General features: G+C 43.3%; 2 protein-coding genes across 8 annotated transcripts in view; one reads left to right on the plus strand and one right to left on the minus strand.

The window, feature by feature from the left end:
* ralgps2 (Ral GEF with PH domain and SH3 binding motif 2) overlaps positions 1-24,086 on the plus strand; it is a 567,568-nt gene that overhangs the window by 318,342 nt on the left and 225,140 nt on the right. The window lies entirely within an intron of this gene.
* The window catches only part of LOC140206125 (angiopoietin-related protein 1-like), a 125,577-nt gene that overhangs the window by 57,820 nt on the left and 43,671 nt on the right, over positions 1-24,086 (minus strand). For both annotated transcript variants that reach the window (XM_072274325.1, XM_072274324.1), the window contains exon 3: positions 117-310. In XM_072274325.1, the coding sequence (XP_072130426.1) occupies positions 117-310 (194 nt within the window). The remainder of the gene's footprint in view (positions 1-116; positions 311-24,086) is intronic.

Raw genomic sequence — 24,086 nt, forward strand, 5'->3', positions numbered from 1 at the left:
CAATACTTTGCCCAAATCTAGCATGAATATGTCATCATGAGTGCTCAAGTGTGTTGTCACTCACCTTGAGCTTGTATTTCCAGGATAAATGTGAACAAAATTTTGAAAGTATTTACCTTGTAGTTATCCCAGTTCCTGAAGAAATTGACTGCCCCATCAACCCTACGCTGGATGACTGTCCAGCCCCCCTGATCATGGCTATGGTCACACCAGACTTGGATTAGTTTCTCTGTGCCTTCTGGTTTGATTAAATACATGCCACTGTTTGCATATCCAGTCTGTCGAACATGGTAGCAGTCCTTCCATGGACCTGTGTAAAGGGATAATGATCACTAATTACATATATCTGGGTAAGCTTTTCCATTTCTTACTATCTGAAAATTATATCATTGTATTTTGCTCAGTTTACTCAGCAAGAACAAGTATTCCATGCTGTTTAAGGATATAAAATTGTTTTTTAATCTTAAATTCAGAGTTGGTAGTTTGCATGTCAGCACATCTTGACTCACCTTCATGGAAAAAAATACACAGACTTAATATTTTATTGCTTGTTTTTTTAACTGTTGGTTTTAGTACACAGAATTGCAGAGAATACATCCAAGAAAAATATTAGTGAAAGAATTACAGAGTAACATATTCATAAAGGTAGTGATTCTTAACTATTAGAGTTAGTTCACATGGCATCCAATCCATATCAAATTGTGGTTGCCATTGATGGGAAATGTGGGAAGATACTAGAACCAACGATCAAAACAACATTGACTTCCTTCGCTGACCAAGGAGTTTACTCATATCATAAAGGAATATCCAGATCTGGAGATTTAATCTCATTTTAAACTGAATCCACTAAATGACAAAGTATCGATGTGAAGGGTTTGATTGTAATTTTGTCAAAATTTGATATTTCCTGAGTCTGTCTTTTCTCATTTAACTCCTTTCATCATTTAAAAAAATATGAATTGCTGTTTAGTCTTTCTAAGCGTGCATGCACTTTTGAATGGAATGAAACATCAATGACTTAGAAATTATAACATGCAGTTGGAATTGCCATTCGAAAAATGATCACAAGGCTATGCTTTCTATATTATGCCAGAATAAAAATGTGAAGTTGAGTGCATTAATGTGAATGTTCTATGTCTGCTTTTTATTTTTCTTAAAAATATTGACATAAATCTTTGCCAGTTTAAGATTTATTCTGTTCTCAACTCACTTTCTGCTCATTTAAACCATCTCAAGATTTAAACCTTCAAATTTTTGAGAAAGCACACTTTAAGAACTAACCCATGATGGGTAAAACTGTTGGCATGATCGATTAATTGGACCAAGTTTAGTTTTTACATCTAGTATTTACCATGCAATGTCTGTTTGCCTATACCATTAATGTCAAGGCACTGTGTCTTCACACATGATCAGATTTAACAACAGTTCACTGGAAATGGTCAGTGCATTTCGACATGACGGTTAAGAAACATTTAAACCTGTTGCTCTGTGGCTTTAGAAACCAGGGTTCAATGTTGAGCAGTATCTGAGAGGGAATGATGTCTTAGATGATGCTGAGTATCTTGTGTCATTGAAATAGCACTCTCAGGCAAGTGTGAAGAATATATTTACATGTACCTGATTTCTGTCTTTTAGGTGGTGAAAAGTCATTTTGGATCATGGGTCACCCACTGTAAAATGCCTAGCATTGAATGTGCTTTCTCCACCATACCAGTGGCTTTGTTCAAGTTTCTGGTAAATAATGACATCCAGCAGTTGATGATGAGGGAATTCAATGATGATAATGTCATCAATGAAAAAGCTGAAGAGCAGGGGTCAGGCACTAAGAACGATTGCTTTCCAATACTCACGGTTATTCACAGTTATCTTAATTTGCACTAGGCAAGCCAGTCTGTGGTGATATTTGTCCTTATTTCCTATCAGCTTTCCTATTTGCTGCATTCACAAAATTGAAGTCAATATTTAAGCAGAATCTAATGATGGAACCTAAGCATTAGAGAGAAGCCAGAATGAGCATTGATGAGGAGGTTTATTGACACCAGCTTGCATGATGCTGATTGAGGATAGACTAATATAGTGGTAGGTTTGGATTAAGAGTCACACAGAACAGAAATAGCCCTTTGGTCCAACTTGTCCATGCCAGCTAAGATGCCCATTCAAAGCTAGTCCCATTTGCCCATGTTTAGCCAACATCCCTCAACCTTTCCTGACGTTATAAATGTTGTTATTGTATCCGCCTCAACTACTGTCTCTGGGAGTCTATTAAATATACTCACCACCCCTTTAAATTTTTCCCTTCTCACCTTAAACCTAAACCTCACATATTTGATTCTCCTTCTCCGTGAGAAAAAGACTGTGAGCATACACCCTCTGTATGCCCCTCATGATTTTATACCCATATAAAGTCACCCCTCGTATCCTAGCTTACCTAATTTCTCTACATAACTCAGACGCTTGAGTCAAAGAGTAATATAGTAAGGTACAGTAATATAGTCCTGACAGCATTCTTATAAATCTTCTCTGCATTCTTTCCAGCTTAATTGTGTCTTTCCTATAACTGACTAATTAAAACTCTGCAATACACAAGTATGGCCTCACCAACTGCAACATAACATCCCAACTCTTACACTCAATGCCTTTGTCTTGTTTTTGTGGATACTGATGTTGTTTTCTGCTTTATAGAGTAGATGCTAGTGTACTTTTGCAACAGATTGCTAAATATTTTGTTTGTTAGTCTTTTGGAAGGAAATACTGTAAGGTAACATCACCAGTAACTTACTGGAAAGCAATTTCTTTTTCTGCTAATATTTATTCTGCAGAGTTAAATGTAAATTAGAAATCTAACTCAAATTATTTGAGGATGTGGTCAGTGGTGTTTAGTCTGGAATGACAAAATGTTCTCAGTGAGGGAAATTAAAATATTCCATAGGAAGATTTCTGACCAAAATTATGCCATCTAAGTGTGGTTCTACAGGATTAAGATACTGGCTTCTATCCAGAAGACTAGCATATGGAGACATTAATTTGAATCCCACTGCTGCAGAGTGAGAATTTTAATTTGTGTTTTTTTTAAATCTAGAATGATAAGTTAGAGTTTATAAGGCTTTATTTTTTTCATTATTTACTTCCTTATGGGAAATTAATGTGATACAGGAGTTACATATTGGCTAGACTGAATAAGGATATTATGTTGTGAACCACTCATCAAATAATCTGGTAGCTCTAATGAAAGCTTTAACTTGAGAATTGACTTCAATTCCAAATTTATTATATTTCCTGAATTTATATTCACTAACTAATAAAAAGACAAAAAGACCTGAAAAACCCTATTTGATTTTTTGCTAAATAGTTAAGATTCCATGCTGGCAATAAATGTCAACCGCGTAGAATTTATATCTTGCTTTAAAATTCATAATTCTCTGTGTGCTTTCAAAATACACATGTGGACAACAGACTACATTTGTCAGTGGAATAGATTGGGCAGCAGCCCCCTACTGGTGACAATAGTTAAAAGAATAAATGTGTGACTGGAAATAAACAATTGATTAAAAAATGTGTGCAATTATGTGAAAAATAATAATTAAAGGAAAGTTGAAATAGTCTAAATACTACAAAGTTGCAGTTTCTGTTGTTACTCACAAACTGCCTGTCAAATTTCAGAACCCATGCTGGGCATCCCATGTAAAATTTAGAATTCCAATCTCAACTTCTGAAGTAGTACAGATATCATTAACTAAAACTGTAAATAATAAAACAGAAGCAAACAGAGCAGGGGGATGTCATTTTCAGTTGTTTGTGCAGAGGTACAATAGGTGACCATGTTAAATCAAAGAGAAGACACAATTGATGAGCTAAAGCATTGCTTGCAGCAAGAACCACAGCATACAGGCTAGCTTAATATTGAATTTAACAATTTCAGATTACCAACCTCTACAGTTTGTGTCAGAACTGGCCTTTTGGATATTGTCAGGAATTGCAATGATTTGTATCCTGCAGTTCTAAAATTACTTTATTTTTCGCTACCACTTGTGTGTAATTTTAGTCTCTTGATGTCTATCTCCGTTCTCTCCAACCCTCTCCCCTTTTCTGCAACTCAGAACATGCTTATTTTCTAACTGTTTCTGTTCTAATGAGCGTCCCGCTCCCTCCGGATGAACCAAACCTGGTGGCATCGAGATTCATCGTCACCAAGGAGGATGTTAGAAGGGCCTTCCTGAAGATAAATTCAAGGAAGGCGACGGGTCCAGATGGCATCCCAGGATGGGTTCTCCGGGCCTGTGCAAGCGAGCTAGCTGGAGTGTTTGCTGACATCTTCAACTGCTCCTTGCTTCAGTCTAAGATCCCCTCGTGTTTTAAGAAGGCAACGATAATCCCGGTGCCGAAGAAGAGCAAGGTGGCATGCCTGAACGACTATCGACCTGTGGCTCTGACATCAATTGCTATGAAGTGCTTCGAGTGATTGGTTATGGCACACATCAATCCCAGCCTACCAGTCAACCTCGACACTTTGCAATTCGCCAACCAGAGCAGCAGGTCAACGGCAGATGCCATCCCTCTGGCCCTACATTCCTCCCTAGAACACCTGGAGAATAAAGACACATATGTAAGGCTCCTTTTCATTGATACAGCTCTGCCTTTAATACAATCATTCCAAATAAACTGATTTCTAAGCTCCGGAACCTGGGCCTTAGCACTCAGATCTGTAGCTGGATCTTCAACTTCCTCCCAGACAGGACACAGGCTGTAAAAATAGGGGACAAGCTCTCCTCTACAATCACTCTGAGCACCGGTGCCCCACAAGGCTGTGTACTCAGCCCCCTGCTGTACTCACTGTACACCCATGATTGTGTAGCCAAGTTTCCATCGAACTCAATATATAAGTTTGCTGATGACACCACAATTGTAGGCCATATCTCGGGTAATGATGAGGTTGAGTACAGAGAGGAAATTAAGAACCTGGTGGCATGGTGCAAAGACAATATACTATCCCTCAACATCAGCAAGACGAAGGAATTGGCTGTTGACTTCAGAAGGAGTAGCGGACCGCACGACCCCATTTACATCGGTCGTGCACAAGTGGAACAGGTCAAAAGCTTTAAGTTCCTCAGGGTCAATATCACAAATGACCTGACTCAAGCAGAGTCCACTGCCAAGAAGGTCCACCAGCGCCATTACTTCCTGAGAAAGCTAAAGAAATTTTGACCCTCACTAATTTTTATAGATTTCTGTTTCCTGAGGAGACTGAGGTCCTTTAACATCTGCTGGACAATGCTGAGGATGTTCTACGAGTCTGTGGTGGCCAGTGCAATCATGTTTGCTGTTGTGTGCTGGGGCAGCAGGCTGAGGGTAGCAGACACCAACAGAATCAACAAACGCATTCGTAAGGCCAGTGATGTTGTGGGGATGGAACTGGACTCTCTGACGGTGGTGTCTGAAAAGAAGATGCTGTCCAAGTTGCATGCCATCTTGGACAATGTCTCCCATCCACTACATAAGGTACTGGTTGGATCATTGTGTTGCATCATTCCACCAAGATGCAACACAAAGCGTCATAGGTAGTCATTCCTGCAGGTGGCCATCAAACTTTACAACTCCTCCCTTGGAGGGTCAGATACCCTGAGCCAATAGGCTGGTCCTGGACTTATTTCCTGGCATAATTTACATATTACTATTTAACTATTTATGGTTTTATTACTATTTAATTATTTATGGTGCAACTGTAACGAAAACCAATCTCCCCAGGGATCAATAAAGTATGATTATGACTATGACTAGATGCACCGTAGAAAGCATTCTTGTAAGGTGCATCACAACCTAGTATGGAAGTTGTCCTGTCCAAGACCGGAAGAAGCTGCAGAAGGTCGTGAACACAGCCCAGCATATCACACAAACCAATCTTCCGTCCTTGGACTGACTTTACACCACTGCTGTCGGAGCAGTGCTGCCAGGATAATCGAGGATACGACCCACCCAGCCAACACACTTTTCGTCCCTCTTCCCTCTGGGAGAAGGCTCAGGAGCTTGAAGAACCATATGGCCAGATTTGGGAACAGCTTCTTTCCAACTGTGATAAGACTGCTGAACGGATCCTGACCCCGATCTGGTCCGTACCCTCCAAATATCCAGACCTGCCTCTCGGTTTTTTTGCACTACCTTACTTTCCATTTTCTATTTATGATTTATAATTTAAATTTTTAATATTTACTATCGATTTGTACTCCAGGGAGCGCAAAACGCAGAATCAAATATTGCTGTGATTGTACGTTCCAGTATCAATTGTTTGGTGACAATAAAGTATAAAGTAATGAAAAGTTATGAATGAAATAGAATCAGGATCAGCAGAATTCAGCTCAACCTGTCCATGCTGACTGTGTTATCCAGTGAGCTAGTCCCATTTTGCCTACATATGACCCATAGACCTCTAAACCCCTCCTATCCATATACGTATTGAGAAGGCTTTTAAATGTTGCAAATAAGCTCACCTCATCCACTATTTCTGGGAGCTCATTTCAAGTATACACCGCCCTTTGCATGATAAGCTGCTCCTGATTTCACTTTTAAATCTCTTGCTTCTGATCTTAATCATATGCCATCATGTTTCTAGCATCCTCTCTCTGAGGAAAGACTGTGCTCCACCCTGTCTGTGCCCCAAATGATGCCTCTATCATCCCTCAATCTCCTAAGTTCCAGAGAATAGTTTACACAATCTCTCCTTGTAGTTTGGGCCAAGTCCAAGCAACATCCTGATAACTCTTTTCTGCACTCTTTCTAGTTTAATGATATCTTTGCTGTAACAATGTGACCAAAACTGTACTCAACACTCCCAAGTGCAGCCTCACCAATGTCTTGTATAGACCATAAGACTGTAAGACAAAGGAGCAGAAGTCAGCCATTCGGCCCATCGAGTCTGCTCTGCCATTTTATCATGAGCTGATCCATTCTCCCATTTAGTCCCACTCCCCCGCCTTCTCACCATAACCTTTGATGTCCTGACTACTCAGATACCTATCAATCTCTGCCTTAAATACACCCAATGACTTGGCCTCCATTGCTGCCCGTGGCAACAAATTCCTTAGATTCACCACCCTCTGACTAAAAAAATTCTTCGCATTTCTGTTCTGAATGGGCGCTCTTCAATCCTTAAGTCATGCCCTCTCGTACTAGACTCCCCCATCATGGAAAACAACTTTGCCACATCCACTCTGTCCATGCCTTTCAACATTCGAAATATTTCTATGAGGTCTCCCCTCATTCTTCGAAACTCCAAGGAATACAGTCCAAGAACAGACAAACGTTCCTCATATGTTAACCCTCTCATTCCCGGAATCATTCTAGTGAATCTTCTCTGTACCCTCTCCAACGTCAGCACATCCTTTCATAAATAAGGAGAACAAAACTGCCCACAGTACTCCAAGTAATCACCGGTGCCTTATAGAGCCTCAACATCACATCCCTGCTCCTATACTCTATTCCTCTAGAAATGAATGCCAACATTGCATTTGCCTTCTTCACTACCGACTCAACCTGGAGGTTAACCTTAAGGGTATCCTGTACAAGGACTCCCAAGTCCCATTGCATCTCAGAACTTTGAATTCTTTCCCCATTTAAATAATAGTCTGCCCGTTTATTTCTTCTGCCAAAGTGCATAACCATACACTTGCCAACATTGTATTTCATTTGTCACTTCTTTGCCCATTCTTCCAATCTATCCAAGTCTCTCTGCAGACTCTCCATTTCCTCAGCACTACCGGCCCCTCCACCTATCATTGTATCGTCAGCAAACTTAGCTACAAAGCCATCTATTCCATAATCCAAATCGTTGATGTACAATGTAAAAAGAAGCGGCCCCAACACAGACCCCTATGGAACACCACTGGTAACCGGCAGCCAACCAGAATAGGATCCCTTTATTCCCACTCTCTGTTCCCTGCCAATCAGCCAACACTCTATCCACGTATGTAACTTTCCCATAATTCCATGGGCTCTTAGCTTATTAAGTGGCCTCATGTGTGGCACCTTGTCAAAGGCCTTCTGAAAATCCAAACATACAACATCCACTGCATCTCCCTTATCTAGCCTACTGGTTATAACTGCATCATAACCTCCTAACTCAGTGCCCTGATTGATGAAGGTTGGTCTGCCATACCTTTTCACTACCCTATGTATCTGTGACACTGCTATCAGTAAACTATATACTTGCAGTCCTAGGTCTCCTTGATTCATACCATTCCCTGTATTCCTACCATTCATTGTATCAGTCCCACCCTGGTTTGATCTCCCAAAATACAATACCTCACATTTATCTGGATTTAAAGGGTTTACCAATCTGCAATCCACCTATGTAGCTGATTACAAATCAACCTGTAATTTTTATAACTTCTATTCTATCCATAATACCAGTTATTATAACATCATATACAAAGTTACTAAGCATGCCTTGTACATTCACATGCAAATCATTTATATAAATTACAAATGACAGCGGTCCCAGCACTAACACTTAGAGCACACCACTAGACACAGAGCTCCATTACCCTTGACCATCACCCTCTACTCCATACCATTGAGCCGATTATAAATGATTTCCGATGTGATTTAACCTTCCAACGTAGCTTGCTAGTGAGCTTGTCAGAGGCCTTCCTAAAGTTCATATAGACAACATTTACTACTCTACCCTCATCTACTCTCTTTGGAGACAACTTCCTGCACACTAAGTTGTGCTGACTGTCCTGAATCAGACTAGCTCTCTAAATGTTGGTAGATCCTGTCCCTCAAAATCCTGCTCCAGCAATTTATCTACCGCCAATGTCAGAATCACTGGCCAGTAGATGGCTTGACTTTGCTCCCTATTTTTAAATAATGATACTACATGAGCCACTCTCCTGTACACATCACTTGTGACTAGAAAAGTAGTAAAAATCTTTGTAAGAACAGGGCCTCTGTGATTTATTTTTCTTCTCTCTAGCGTCTCAAAGTCTGAAAAGGCACCAGGTCAGGCCCAGAGGTTATATCTCCACTTAATGTAGCCGAACACAACACAGCTCATTTCCCCTATTTCCTTAACTTGCTTCTTTTTCACCATAGTAAAAATTGAAGAGAAATATTAAGAATCTCACCAATAGTCTTTGGTTTCACACACAGAAAACCATGCTGTTTTTAAGGGGACCCATTCTCTCCCTCCCTACCTGTTTGTTCTTTACATACTTAAAGAACTTTCCTGGATTTTGCTTCAACTTGTCTGCAAATTCTTATCGTATCTACTTTTTGCCCTCCTAACTTCCCTCTTGTGCACTCCTACATGACTTTTAGTCATAAAGAAATTCACTAGAGTAGAGTACAGTTGCTTATGTGCAGTATATGCCTCCATCTTTTTCTTAACCAGAACCTCAATATCTTTTGTCAACCGGTGTTTTCTAACCTGGCCAGCTTTGCCCTTCACTCTAACTTGGACATACAGGTCCTGAACTCTTGAGATTACACTTCTAACAACCTCCCATTTTACAGATACTGTACTCCTTGCTCTGCAAACAATTTTGTGCAATCAACCACTACGATTCCATTAAATGGTTGCAAAATTTGCTCTGCCCCAGTTCTGGACTTTGGACTTTAACCTGTAACCTGAATATATCCTTTTTTAAAATGAATAGAATTATGGTAAAACTAATAGAAAAATTATAGCGTTATTTCAGTTCACATGTGCTGCTTAACCGACAAGTATTTTCTGTTTTTATTTAATTAAGCAGCTTCAATGCTTTTTGTCTTTTTTTACAGTAAATGTTTGCTAGTTTTAAAAATGATTTACAGTGTATTTTTAAAATGGAGATTAATTTCTGTTTCAAAATTATTTTTGTAAGCGCAGAGAAACATGTTTTGTTTATAGTGGATGCTGTTGAGAATGCAAATGTGAGGAACACTGTTGTGGCTAACATGGAGGTTATGCGAATATGGTGCTTCCTATATCTATCAAAATCAGGTTTATTATCACCAGTATATGATGTGAATTTGTTAACCTAGCAGCAGCAGTTCAATGCAATACATAATCTAGCAGAGAGAAAAATAAATAAAGCAAAACATAATAATAATAAGTTAAATCAATTACACATTTTGAATAGATTCTTAAAAAACGTGTAAAAACAGAAATACTGTTTTTTTTTAAAAAGTGAGGTAGCTTCAATGTCCATTTAGGAATTCGTGAATCGCTGATTGTGTGCCTTCAGGCTTCTGTACCTCCTACCTGATGGTAAGAGTGAGAAAAGGGCATGCCCTGGCTGCTGGAGGCCCTTAATAATGGGCGCTGCCTTGCTGGGACACCGCTTCCTAAAGATAGAAACATAGAAAATAGGTGCAGGAGTAGGCCATTCGGCCCTTTGAGCCTGCACCGCCATTCAGTATGATCACGGCTGATCATCCAACTCAGAACCCTGCACCAGCCTTCCCTCCATACCCCCTGATCCCTTTAGCCACAAGGGCCATATCTAACTCCCTCTTAAATATAGCCAATGAACTGGCCTCAACTATTTCCTGTGGCAGAGAATTCCACAGATTCACCACTCTCTGTGTGAAGAAGTTTTTCCTAATCTCGGTCCTAAAAGGCTTCCCATTTATCCTCAAACTGTGACCCCTCATTCTGGACTTCCCCAACATCGGGAACAATCTTCCTGCATCTAGCCCGTCCAATCCCTTTAGGATTTTATACGTTTCAATCAGATCCCCCCCCTCAATCTTCTAAATTCCAACGGGTATAAGCCTAGTTCATCCAGTCTTTCATCATATGAAAGTCCTGCCATCCCAGGAATCAATCTGGTGAACTTTCTTTGTACTCCCTCTATGGCAAGGATGTCTTTCCTCAGATTAGGGGACCAAAACTGCACACAATACTCCAGGTGTGGTCTCACCAAGGTCTTGTACAACTGCAGTAGTACCTCCCTGCTCCTGTACTCGAATCCTCTTGCTATAGATGCCAGCATACCATTCGCCTTTTTCACAGCCTGCTGTACCTGCATGCCCACTTTCAATGACTGGTGTATAATGACACCCGGATCTCGTTGCACCTCCCCTTTTCCTAATCGGCCACCATTCAGATAATAATCTGTTTTCCTGTTTTTGCCACCAAAGTGGATAACTTCACATTTATCCACATTAAATTGCATCTGCCATGAATTTGCCCACTCACCTAACCTATCCAAGTCAGCCTGCATCCTTTTAGCATCCTCCTCACAGCTAACACTGCCGCCCAGCTTCATGTCATCTGCAAACTTGGAGATGCTGCATTTAATTCCCTTATGCAAGTCATTAATATATATTGTAAACAACTGGGGTCCCGGCACTGAGCCTTGCGGTACCCCACTAGTCACTGCCTGCCATTCTGAAAAGGTCCCGTTTATTCCCACTCTTTGCTTCCTGTCTGCCAACCAATTCTCTATCCACATTAATACCTTACCCCCAATACCGTGTGCTTTAAGTTTGCACACTAATCTCCTGTGTGTCCTGGGTACTTTGTACACTAGTGCCCAAGATGGAGCTGACTAGATTTACAACCTTCTGCAGCTTCTTTTGGTCCTGTGCAGTAGCTCCTCCTTACCAGACAGCGATGCACCCTGTCAGAATGCTCTCCACAGTACAACTATAGAAGTTTTTGAGTGTATTGACATGCCAAATCTCTTCAAACACCTAATAAAGTATAGCCGCTGTCTTGCCTTCTTTATAGCTATATCGATATGTTGGGACCAAGTTAGATCCTCAGAGATCTTGACACCCAGGAACTTGAAGCTGCTCACTCTCTCCACTTCTGAGCCCTCTATGAGGATTTGCATGTGTTCCTTCGTCTTACCCTTCCTGAAGTCCACAATCAGCTCTTTGGTCTTACTGATGTTGAGTACCAGGTTGTTGCTGCGGCACCACTCCACTAGTTGGCATATCTCACTCCTGTACGCCCTCTCATAACCACCTGAGATTCTACCAACAATGGTTGTATTGTCAGCAAATTTATAGATGGTATCTGAGCTATGCCTAGCCACACAGTCATGTGTATAGAGAGAGTAGAGCAGTGGGCTAAGCCCACACCCCTGAGGTGCGCCAGTGTTGATCGTCAGCGAGGAGGATATGTTATCACCAATCTGCACAAACTGTGGTCTTCCGGTTAGGAAGCTGAAGATCCAATTGCAGAGGGAGGTACAGAGGCCCAGGTTCTGCAACTTCTTAATCAGGATTGTGGGAATGATGGTATTAAATGCTGAGCTATAGTCAATGAACAGCATCCTGGCATGGGTGTTTGTGTTGTTTAGGTGGTCTAAAGCTGTGTACAGAGTCATTGAGATTGTGTCTGCCATTGACCTATTGTGGCGATAGGCAAATTGCAATGGGTCCAGATCCTTGCTGTCAGTCTAGCCATGACCAATCTCAAAGCATTTCATCACTGTTAATGTGAGTGCTACCGGGCGATATTCATTAAGACAGCCCACAGTATTCTTCTTAGGCACTGGTATAATTGTTGCCTTTTTGAAGCAAGTGGGAACTTCCACCCGTAGCAATGAGAGATTGAAAATGTCCTTGAATACTCCCACTAGTTGGTTGGCACAGATTTTCAGAGCCTTACCAGGTATTCCATCAGGACCTTCCGCCTTGTGAGGGTTCACTCCCTTTAAAAACAGTCTAACATCGGCCTCTGAGACGGAGATCACAGGGTCATCAGGTGCAGCAGGGATCTTCACAGCTGTAGTTGTGTTCTCCCTTTCAAAGTGTGCATAGAAGGCATTGAGTTCATCTGGTAGTGAAGCATCGCTGCCATTCATACTATTGGGTTTCGCTTTGTAGGAAGTAATGTCTTGCAGACCCTGCCAGAGTTGCCGTGCATCTGATGTCACCTCTAACCTCATTTGAAATTGTCTCTTTGTCCTCAAGTAGCCCTCCGCAAGTGATACCTAGTTTTCTGGAACAGGCCTCGGTTGCCAGACTTGAATACTACAGATCTAGCCTTCAGCAGACGACGTTCCTCCTGGTTTATCCACGGCTTTTGATTTGTGAATGTACGCTAAGTCTTTGTAGGCACACACTCATCCACACAGGAATAAAGTCAGTAACAACTGCAGCATACTCATCCAGGTTCGAAGATGAATTACTGAATACAGTCCAGTCCACTGGTTCAAAGCAATCCTGTAGGCGCTCCTGTGCTTCCCTTGTCCATACCTTCTTGGTCCTCACTACTGGTGCTGCAGTCTTCAGTCTCTGCATATACTCGGGCAGTATAAGTACAGCTAGGTGATCAGATTTCCCGAAGTGAGGGCATGGAATAGCACGGTAGGCATGGAATTGCATGGTAGGCAATGGTCCAGTGTGTTGTTTCCTCTGGTATTGCAAGTGATCTGTTGATGGTAGTTGCTTCGTGATTTTTTCAGGCTGCCCTGGTTAAAATCTCCCAAAATGATAGTAAAGGCGTTAGGGTGTGCTGCTTTGTGCACATTGATCCCATTATTCAGATCATCCAAAGCCTGCTTGATATTGGCCTGAGGTGGAATGTAAACTGCTACCAAAATGACCCCAGAGAACTCCCATGGTAGGTAAAAAGGCAATATCATTTAGAAAAGATCTCAATATTCTCAACACATTTTCCTTATAAATAGCATAGGCCAGTACATTGCTTGACTGAAAAATTATAACATTTGAAATTGCCGAACATGAAAATTTAAACACAAACAACAGGAATTCTGCAGATGCTGGAAATTCAAGCAACACACATCAAAGTTGCTGGTGAACGCAGCAGGCCAGGCAGCATCTGTAGGAAGAGGTACAGTCGACGTTTCAGGCCGAGACCCTTCGTCGGGACTAACTGAAGGAAGAGTGAGTAAGGGATTTGAAAGTTGGAGGTGGAGGGGGAGATCCAAAATGATAGGAGAAGACAGGAGGGGGAGGGATGGAGCCAAGAGCTGGACAGGTGATTGGCAAAAGGGGATACGAGAGGATCATGGGACAGGAGTTCCGGGAAGAAAGACGGGGGGGGGGCCCAGAGGATGGGCAAGAGGTATATTCAGAGGGACAGAGGGAGAAAAAGGAGAGTGAGAGAAAGAATGTGTGCATAAAAATAAGTAACAGATGGGGTACGAGGGGGAGGTGGGGCCTAGCGGAAGTTAGAGAAGTCGATGTTCATGCCATCAGGTTGGAGGCTACCCAGACGGAATATAAGGTGTTGTTCCTCCAACCTGAGTGTGGCTTCATCTTTACAGTAGAGGAGGCCGTGGATAGACATGTCAGAATGGGAATGGGATGTGGAATTAAAATGTGTGGCCACTGGGAGATCCTGCTTTCTCTGGCGGACAGAGCGTAGATGTTCAGCAAAGCGGTCTCCCAGTCTGCGTCGGGTCTCGCCAATATATAAAAGGCCACATCGGGAGCACCGGACGCAGTACTATCAACTCCACTATCAACTCTACTATCAACTCTGCTCTTAAACGCATCTCCCCCATTTCACATACATCTGCTCTCACTCCATCCTCCCACCACCCCACTAGGAATAGGGTTCCCCTGGTCCTCACCTACCACCCCACCAACCTCCGGGTCCAACATATTATTCTCCGTAACTTCCGCCACCTCCAACGGGATCCCACCACTAAACACATCTTTCCCTCCCCCCCCCCCCGCATTCCGCAGGGATCGCTCCCTACACAACTCCCTTGTCCATTCGTCCCCCCCATCCCTCCCCACTGATCTCCCTCCTGGCACTTATCCGTGTAAGCGGAACAAGTGCTACACATGCCCTTACACTTCCTCCCTTACCACCATTCAGGGCCCCAAACAGTCCTTCCAGGTGAGGCAACACTTCACCTGTGAGTTGACGGGGTGATATACTGCGTCCGGTGCTCCCGATGTGGCCTTTTATATATTGGCGAGACCCGACGCAGACTGGGAGACTGCTTTGCTGAACATCTACGCTCTGTCCGCCAGAGAAAGCAGGATCTCCCAGTGGCCACACATTTTAATTCCACATCCCATTCCGACATGTCTATCCACGGCCTCCTCTACTGTAAAGATGAAGCCACACTCAGGTTGGAGGAACAACACCTCATATTCCGTCTGGGTAGCCTCCAACCTGATGGCATGAACATCGACTTCTCTAACTTCCGCTAGGCCCCACCTCCCCCTCGTACCCCATCTGTTACTTATTTTTATGCACACATTCTTTCTCTCACTCTCCTTTTTCTCCCTCTGTCCCTCTGAATATACCTCTTGCCCATCCTCTGGGTCCCCCCCCCCCCCCCTTGTCTTTCTTCCCGGACCTCCTGTCCCATGATCCTCTCGTCCCTTTTGCCAATCACCTGTCCAGCTCTTGGCTCCATCCCTCCCCCTCCTGTCTTCTCCTATCATTTTGGATCTCCCCCTCCCCCTCCAACTTTCAAATCCTTTACTCACTCTTCCTTCAGTTAGTCCTGACGAAGGATCTCGGCCTGAAACGTCAACTGTACCTCTTCCTAGAGATGCTGCCTGGCCTGCTGCGTTCACCAGCAACTTTGATGTGTGTTGCATGAAAATTTAAAAGAACTGCTGATTGAAAGCAATAGTAAAACCAGAAGGTTCAAGCCCCAAGTATTTGTACCTGATGGTTTTTGGCTGCCAGATTATTGTGAAACTCCCATTTGATTCTCTAATGCCTATCTGGTCTGCCCTCTGTGTTTCCAGACCGAGATTAGTTCTAAAAACTCCTTAGAAATGAACTGTTAAATCTCTACATTCAAGAAAATAAAATTACAAACAGATAATGCTGACTTTGTCATCAGAAGTCTACATCTAATGAATGAAGAAATAAAATGAAGGTTGGCTTAGATACAGTGTATCTTCTTTTCACATTTAAAATGAAAAGCAACCATGTGAATTAACCAAGCAATATTTAAAAAAAAATACACAATAGAACAGTACAATGCAGGAACAGGCCCTTCACCTCTGTTTCTGATCATGATGTCACTTCAAAGAAATTAAAATTTATACAACTGGAACCTCCTGTGAGTCAGAGCCCAGTGAAATAAGTCACGCTGGAACATGGAGCTTACACATGCTCCCTCTGTTGCTCTGGTCTCCCATGTCAACATTGCCTTCATCAATCGAGGGATTGAGTTTAAGAGCCGAGAGGTAATGTTGCAGCTACATAGCACCCTGGTCAGACCCCACTTGGGAGTACTGTGCTCAATTCTGGTCACCTCATTATAGGAAGGGTGTGGAAACCATAGAAAGGGTGCAGAGGAGATTTACAAGGATGTTGCCTGAATTGGGGAGCATGCCTTATAGGAATAGGTTCAGTGAACTCGGCCTTTTCTCCTTGGAGCGACGGAGGATGAGAGGTGACTTGATAGAGGTATACAAGTTAATGAGAGGCATTGATCCTGTGGATAGTCAGAGGCTTTTCCCCAGGGCTGAAATGGCTAGCACAAGAGGGCATAGTTTTAAAGGTGCTTGGAAATAGGTACAGAGGAGATGTCAGGGGTAAGTTTTTTTTACGCAGAGAGTGGTGAGTTCGTGGAATGGGCTGCCGGCCGTGGCGGTGGAGGTGGAAACGATAGGGTCTTTTAAGAGACTCCTGGATGAGTACATGGAGCTTACAGAAATAGAGGGCTATGGGTAAAGCCTAGGTACTTCTAAGGTAGGGACAGGTTCGGCACAGCTTTGTGGGCTGAAGGGCCTATATTGTGCTGTATGTTTTCGATGTTTCTATGTCCCAAAATATGTGAATTGATCAGATAATTTGCCACCATAAATTGCCTCTAGTGCATGGATGTGAAGAAAAAAAGGATGACAGGAGTGAAGGTAAGACTGATTAGAGATAGAGGTGGGAAGATGTGCTTGGAGGCTGTGGAAGTGAGCAAGGTCCTTAATGAATACACTTCTCTTTGGTGACGGTGAGGACAATATGAATGAGGTTGATGTTCTGGAGCATGTTGATATTAAGGGAGAGGAGGTGTTGGAGTTGTTAAAATGCATTAGGATGGATAAGTCTCCAGGGCCTGACGGAATATTCCCCAGGCTGCTCCACGAGGCGAGGGAAGAGATTGCTGAGCCTCTGGCTACGATCTTTATGTCCTCGTTGTCCACGGGAATGGTACTGGAGGATTGGAGGGAGGCGAATGTTGTCCTCTTGTTCAAAAAAGGTAGTAGGGATAGTCCGGGTAATTATAGACCAGTGAGCCTTACGTTTGTGGTGGGAAAGCTGTTGGAAAAGATTCTTAGAGATAGGATCTCTGGGCATTTAGAGCATCATGGTCTGATCAGGGTCAGTCAGCATGGCTTTGTGAAGGGCAGATCGTGTCTAACAAGCCTGATAGAGTTGAGGAGGTGACCAGGCATATAGATGAGGGTAGTGCAGTGGATGTAATCTACATGGATTTTAGTAAGGCATTTGACAAGGTTCCACACGGTAGGCTTATTCAGAAAGTCAGAAGGCATGGGATCCAGGGAAATTTGGCCAAGTGGATTCAGAATTGGCTTGCTTGCAGAAAGTAGAGGGTCATGGTGGAGGGAGTACATTCAGATTGGAGGGTTGTAACTAGTGGTGTCCCACAAGGATCTGTTCTGGGACCTCTACTTTTCGTGATTTTTATTAACGACCTGAATGTGAGGGTAGAAGGGTGGGTTGGCAAGTTTGCAGACGACACATAGGTTGGTGGTGGTGTGGATAGTGTAGAGGATTGTCAAAGATTGCAGAGAGACATTGATAGGATGCAGAAGTGGGCTGAGAAATGGCAGATGGAGTTCAACCCAGAGAAGTGTGAGGTGATACACTTTGGAAGGGCAAACTCCAAGGCAGAGTACAAAGTAAATGGCAGGATACTTGGTAGTGTGGAGGACCAGAGAGATCTGGGGGGTACATGTCCACAGATCCCTGAAAGTTGCCTCACAGGTGGATAGGGTAGTTAAGAAAGCTTATGGAGTGTTAGCTTTCATAAGTCGAGGGGTAGAGTTTAAGAGTCGCGAGATAATGATGCAGCTCTATAAAACTCTGGTTAGGCCACACTTGGAGTACTGTGTCCAGTTCTAATCGCCTCACTATAGGAAGGATGTGGAAGCATTGGAAAAGGTACAGAGGAGATTTACCAGGATGCTGCCTGGTTTAGACAGTATGCATTATGTTCAGAGATTAACGGAGCTAGGGCTTTACTCTTTGGAGGAAAGGAGGATGAGAGGAGACATGATAGAGGTATACAAGATATTAAGAGGAATAGACAGAGTGGACAGCCAGCGCCTCTTTCCCAGGGCACCACTGTTCAATACAAGAGGACATAGCTTTAAGGTAAGGGGTGGGAAGTTCAAGGGGGATATTAGAGGAAGGTTTTTTCACTCAGAGAGTGGTTGGTGCATGGAATGCAGTGCCTGAGTCAGAGGTGGAGGCAGATACACTCATGAAATTTAAGAGACCACTAGACAGGTATATGGAGGAATTTAAGGTGGAGGGTTATATGGGAGGTAGGGTTTAAGGGCTGGCACAACATTGTGGGCTGAAGGGCCTGTACTGTGCTGTACTATTCTATGTTCTATGAATGGTAGAATGGGGTGGGCAGTAGGAGAGGACATGTCGATGGGAATTAGGCTGGAGTTAATGTTAGATGGGTTTTTGATGGTTGATACAAGCTCTGTTGGCAGAAGAATTGTTTCCATGTTGAATTTCTCTGTGATGCAAAAGATTCTTCTAACGTATCATCAGCTGCGTACAGGTTGACAGTGTTGTTAAGAAGGCATGTGGTGTCTTGCCAATCATCAACCATGCGTTGAGTTCAAGAGCCGGAAGTAATGTTACAGCTATATAAGACCTTGGTCAGACTCCACTTGGAGTGCTGTGTCCAGTTCTGGTCGCCTCACTACAGGAAGGATGTAGATACTATAGAGAGAGTGCAGAGATTTACAAAGGATGTTGCCTGGTTTGGAGGGCGCACCTAATGAGAACAGGTTGAGTGTATTTGGCCTTTTCTCCTTGGAGCAACATAGGATGAGAGGTGACCTGATAGAGGCGTATAAGATAATGAGGGGCATTGATTGTTTGGATAACTAGAAGCTTTTTCCCAGGGCTGAAATTACTAACACAGGAGGTATAGTTTTAAGGTGCTTGGAAGTAGGTACCAGGGGGATGTCAGAGGTAAGTTTTTCACACAGAGAGTGGTGGGTGCGTGGAATATACAGCCAGTAGCAGTGGGTGGAAGTAGATACAATAGGGTTAGATTGAATTGAATGCCTTTATTTCTTACATCCTTCACATACATGGAGTAAAAATCTTTATGTCATGTCTCCGTCTAAACGTGCAATCATTGTAATTTATAATAAATAGAACAGTCAATGTAACATAGAAATACATTCAAATCAGCGTGAGTTGATCAGTCTGATGGCCTGGTGGAAGAAGCTGTTCCGGACCCTGTTGGTTTTATTCTGCGGTACCGTTTTCCGATGGAATGGATGGTGGTTAGGGTGACTCGGTCCCCAATGATCCTCAAGGCCCTTTTCCTCACACCTGTCTTTGTAAATGTCCTGAATCATGGGAAATTCACAACTACACATGTACTGGGCTGTCCGCATCACTCTCTGCAGAATCCTGCGATTAAGGGAGGTGCAGTTCCCATACCAGGAATTTATGCAGCCAGTCAGGATGCTCTCAATTGTGCCCCTTTAGAAAGTTCTTAGGATTTGGGGGCCCATACCAAACTCCCTCAACCGTCTGAGGTGAAAGGGGGACTGTTGTGCCATTTTCATCACAGCTGGCTTGTACAGACCATGTGAGGCCCTTGGTGATGTGGATGCTGAGGAACTTATAGCTGTTTACCCTCTCAACTCTGGATCCATTGATGTCAATAGGGGTTAACCCGTCTCCATTCCTCCTGTAATCCACAACCAGTTCCTTTGCTTTTGCAACATTGAGGGACAGGTTGTTTTCTTGACACCACTGTGTCAAAAAAATGACTTCTTCCTTGTAGGCTACCTCGTTATTGTTTGAGATAAGACCAATCAATGTAGTGTCTGTGGGTGGCAACACAGTCATGGGCATACAGGGAGTAAAGGAGGGGACTTAGTACACAGCCCTGAGGGGCTACTGTGTTGAGAGTTAGAGGGGTGGAGGTTGAGGGAGCCCGCTCGTACCACCTGCTGGCAATCTGACAGGAAATCCAGGATCCAGCTGTACAAAGCAGGGTCAAGGCTGAGGTCTCTGAGCTTCCTGTCAAGCCTGGATGGAATTATAGTGTTGAATGCTGAACTGTAGTCCATGAACAGCATTCTCACATAAGCATCCTTCTTCTCCAGATGTGTAAGGACAGTATGTAGAGCAGTGGCTCTTCCGTTGTCTGTCAATCGGTTGTGTCGGTAGGCGAATTGTAGGGGGTCCAGTTTGGGTGGTAGAATGCTGCAGATGTAATCCTTGACCAGCTTCTCAAAGTATTTGCTTATTATATGAGGTGAGTGTGATAGGATGCCAGTTGTTCAGGGACGTTACCTTGGTCTTTTTTGGTACAGGGACAATGGTGGATCATTGGAAGCAGGAAGGCACTCTACACTGGGAGAGGGAGAGATTAAAGATGTCACTGAACACACCTGCCAGTTGTGCTGCGCACGTCATGTGTACTCACCCTAGGATGCCGTACAGTCTCTCAGCATTGTGACTGTCCCCTCATTGGAAACATCTGCCTACCTCAGCCTCAGAGATGACCAGGTTGCAGATTATAGCAGTGACTTTCCTCGGAGGCTCAGAGTTGGCGGCATCGAACAAATTTCAAGTCACATGCCGGTGATAATAAACCTGATTCTGAACCAAGCGTAAAAGTGATTGAGCTCGTCTGGGAGAGAGGCCATGATGTTGATGGCACCACTACATTTGGCTTTGAAGCCTGTGATGGTATGCAATCCTTGCCACCAGTCATGTGTGCTATTTGTTGTGAATCTTGACTCAATCTTGTCCCTGTATTGCAGCCTTGATAGCTTTGTGCACATTGTAGCTGCTTTTCTTGAGCTCCTGCTGATCGCCGGCAATGTAATCTCTATGTCACGCTGCTTGCACGGAACTTTTGATCCAGGGTTTCTGGTTCGGGAAGACCTTAACCAACTTCTGAAAGCACATGACTCCATCTCAGAGACATCCTCATCATGGAAGACATTCCAGTCAATGTCATCGAAGCAGTCCTGCAGCATGGAGGGCAATTGGTTGGAGCAACAGAGGGCAGTTTTAACTGTGGCCGTCTCTTATTTCAGCTTCTGTCTGTACTTCAGCAAAAGCATGATCAAAGAGTGATCGGATTTTCCAAAAGCTAGGCGAAGGAGAGCTTTGTAAGCGTTGTGGAAGGGAGTGTAACAGTGGTCAAGTGTGTTACCTCCGTGAGTGCTCACCTGGATGTGCTGACAAAACTTCAAAGAGACTTTTGTCAGTGATGCTTGATTAAAGTCACCAGCGACGATGAAGGCAGCTTGTGTGTGTGCGCAGTCTCCAGCGTATTGATTGTCTTGTATAGTTTCTTGATAGCCAAGTCAGTGTCAGCCTGCGGCAGAATGTACACCACTGTGATGATAACAGTCATGAACTCCCTAGACAGCCAGTAGGGTCTGCACAGCAGCACCAGGTATTCCAGATCTGGGGATCAAAAGGATTTGAGGGCATGCACATTCTGGGGGTTGCATCAAGCATTGTTGACCATGAAGCATACCCCTCCTCCTTTACTGTTCCCAGAGAGGTTTTTTTGACCTGTCCGCCCGGAACAGGGCTCAATAGCGTGGTCCGGTATCTTCTCCGTCAGCCAGGTCTCCACAAACTGTTACATTCCTTTGTTTTACCACTAGTAGGAGATTCTGGCTGTTAGTTTGCACAGCTACTTGAATAGAAAGTGCTAAGAAAATTGTAGAAATTAGTAGTATACTGTAGATTTGGAATGGAGCTTGCAACACGGCCATTGTACACAGCGCTATCTTAGATTTTAAGAGCCTCTTAAATAGGTACATAGAACTTAGAAAAATAGAGGCCTATGAGCTAGAGAAATTCTAGGCAGCCTCTAGAGTAGGTTGGCACAAAATTGTGGGCCAAACGGCCTGTAATGTTCTGTAAATTTCAATGTTCTATATCAGTGGTCCCCAACCACCAGGCCGCAGAGCATGCGCTACCAGGCCGTGAGGAAACGATATGATTTGGCGATATGAGTCAGCCGCACCTTTCCTCATTCCCTGTCACGCCCACTGTTGAGCTTGAACACACGCGAGGTCATTACCCGCACGTCGTCCATGTCAGCGCGGGAAAGAGATCAATTCCTCGAGCTTGCAAATGATGGCGGGCTGAAAAGTATGTTTGACATAACATCTGACGGCATTCCGGATCAAGATGGCCACGAAAACACTGAAAACGTTGCTTCCATTTCCAACATATCTCTGCAATGAATGCAACGAAAACTAAATTGCAGAATAAACTGGACATAAGGAACCCCTTCGAGTATCGCTGTCTCCCATCACCCCTCGATAGGACCGTCTTGTTGCAGGGAAACAAGCCCAAGGCTCCCATTGATTCAGCGATATTGATGTGTTGCGATGATTTTATATGTTCATACGGGGAAAATATGTGCTGTGCGTTTAATATCAAAACGTTACTTAAAATATTATGATGCTATTGACTTACTTATATAACCATATAACAATTACAGCACGGAAGCAGACCATCTTGGCCCTTCTAGTCCGTGCCGAATGCTACTCTCACCTAGTCCCAGCGACCTGCACGCAGCCCATAAGCCTCCATTCCTTTCCTGTCCATATATCTGTCCAATTTTTCTTTAAATGATAATATCGAACCTGGTTCTGCCACTTCCACTGGAAGTTCGTTCAACACTTACTTCAAGCTCCCCGTCCTCCCTGATAATTGACTTATCACTATATTCATGCGAGGAAAATATGCGCTGTGTGTTTAGTCATAGTCGTAGTCATACTTTATTAATCCCAGGGGAAACTGGTTTTTGTTACAGTTGCTCCATAAATAATAAATAGTAATAGAACCATAAATAGTTAAATAGTAATATCTAAATTATGCCAGTAAATTATGAAATAAGTCCAGAACCAACCTATTGGCTCAGGATGTCTGACTTTCCAAGGGAGGAGTTGTAAAGTTTGATGGCCACAGGCAGGAATGACTTCCTATTACGCTCAGTGCTGCATCTCGGTGGAATGAGTCTCTGGCTGAATGTACTTCTGTGCCCACCCAGTACATTATGTAGTGGATGGGAGACATTGACCAAGATGGCATGCAACTTAAACAGCATCCTCTTTTCAGACACCACCGTCAGAGAGTCCAGTTCCATCCCCACAACATCACTGGCCTTACAAATGAGTTTGTTGATTCTGTTGGTGTCTGCCACACTTAGCCTGCTGCTCCAGCACAAAACAGCAAACATGATAGTACTGGCCACCACAGACTCGTAGAACATCCTCAGCATCATCCAGCAGATGTTAAAGGACCTCAGTCTAATATTAAATATTTAATATTAAATTCATTAGATAAACTCTTTTAGAAATGACGTTGAGTGTATTAGCCACCTATCACCTATATTTTGGTTGTAATTAACACCCCCCCCGAACAGAATGGACAAAACCGATTTGCAGAGGGAAAAAAAAAATCGACAGGTAAACGCATGCGCACTGGTGCCCGTGCAAGGCTTCACGGTAATTGTAGTCTTTCTCTGGGTGAATACAACGTATTTGACTGCTACTCTTGTGCGTTGGCAACCCTTCCCCCCACCGGGTCGGCCGGTCCGCCAGAATATTGTCAATATTAAACCGGTCCGCAGTGCAAAAAAAGATGGGGACCCCTGTTCTATATGCTATTAGTTAGACCATGGCAATAGTTTGTACTTTGTAACTTTCTGCAACTGTGAACTGGTAAGTTTTAAGGGAATTTGGGACCAAAGGGAATAGTGAGTTTAACAGGCAGCCTCTTCAACAAGTGAGGACTGAGAAAGAAACAGATGTATGGTGGTATAAGAAAGAGAAAATTAGAATCATAATGGTACATTGGTAATTTGCATTTGTTCTCATCCCTTAATACAGCAGAAAGGTACTTGCAATGCAAGACTCCTTCAGAGAGCAGTTATATTGTTCTGAATGTA

The sequence above is a fragment of the Mobula birostris genome, chromosome 12 (assembly GCF_030028105.1).
Source record: "Mobula birostris isolate sMobBir1 chromosome 12, sMobBir1.hap1, whole genome shotgun sequence".
Classification (NCBI taxonomy): Eukaryota; Metazoa; Chordata; class Chondrichthyes; order Myliobatiformes; family Myliobatidae; genus Mobula; species Mobula birostris.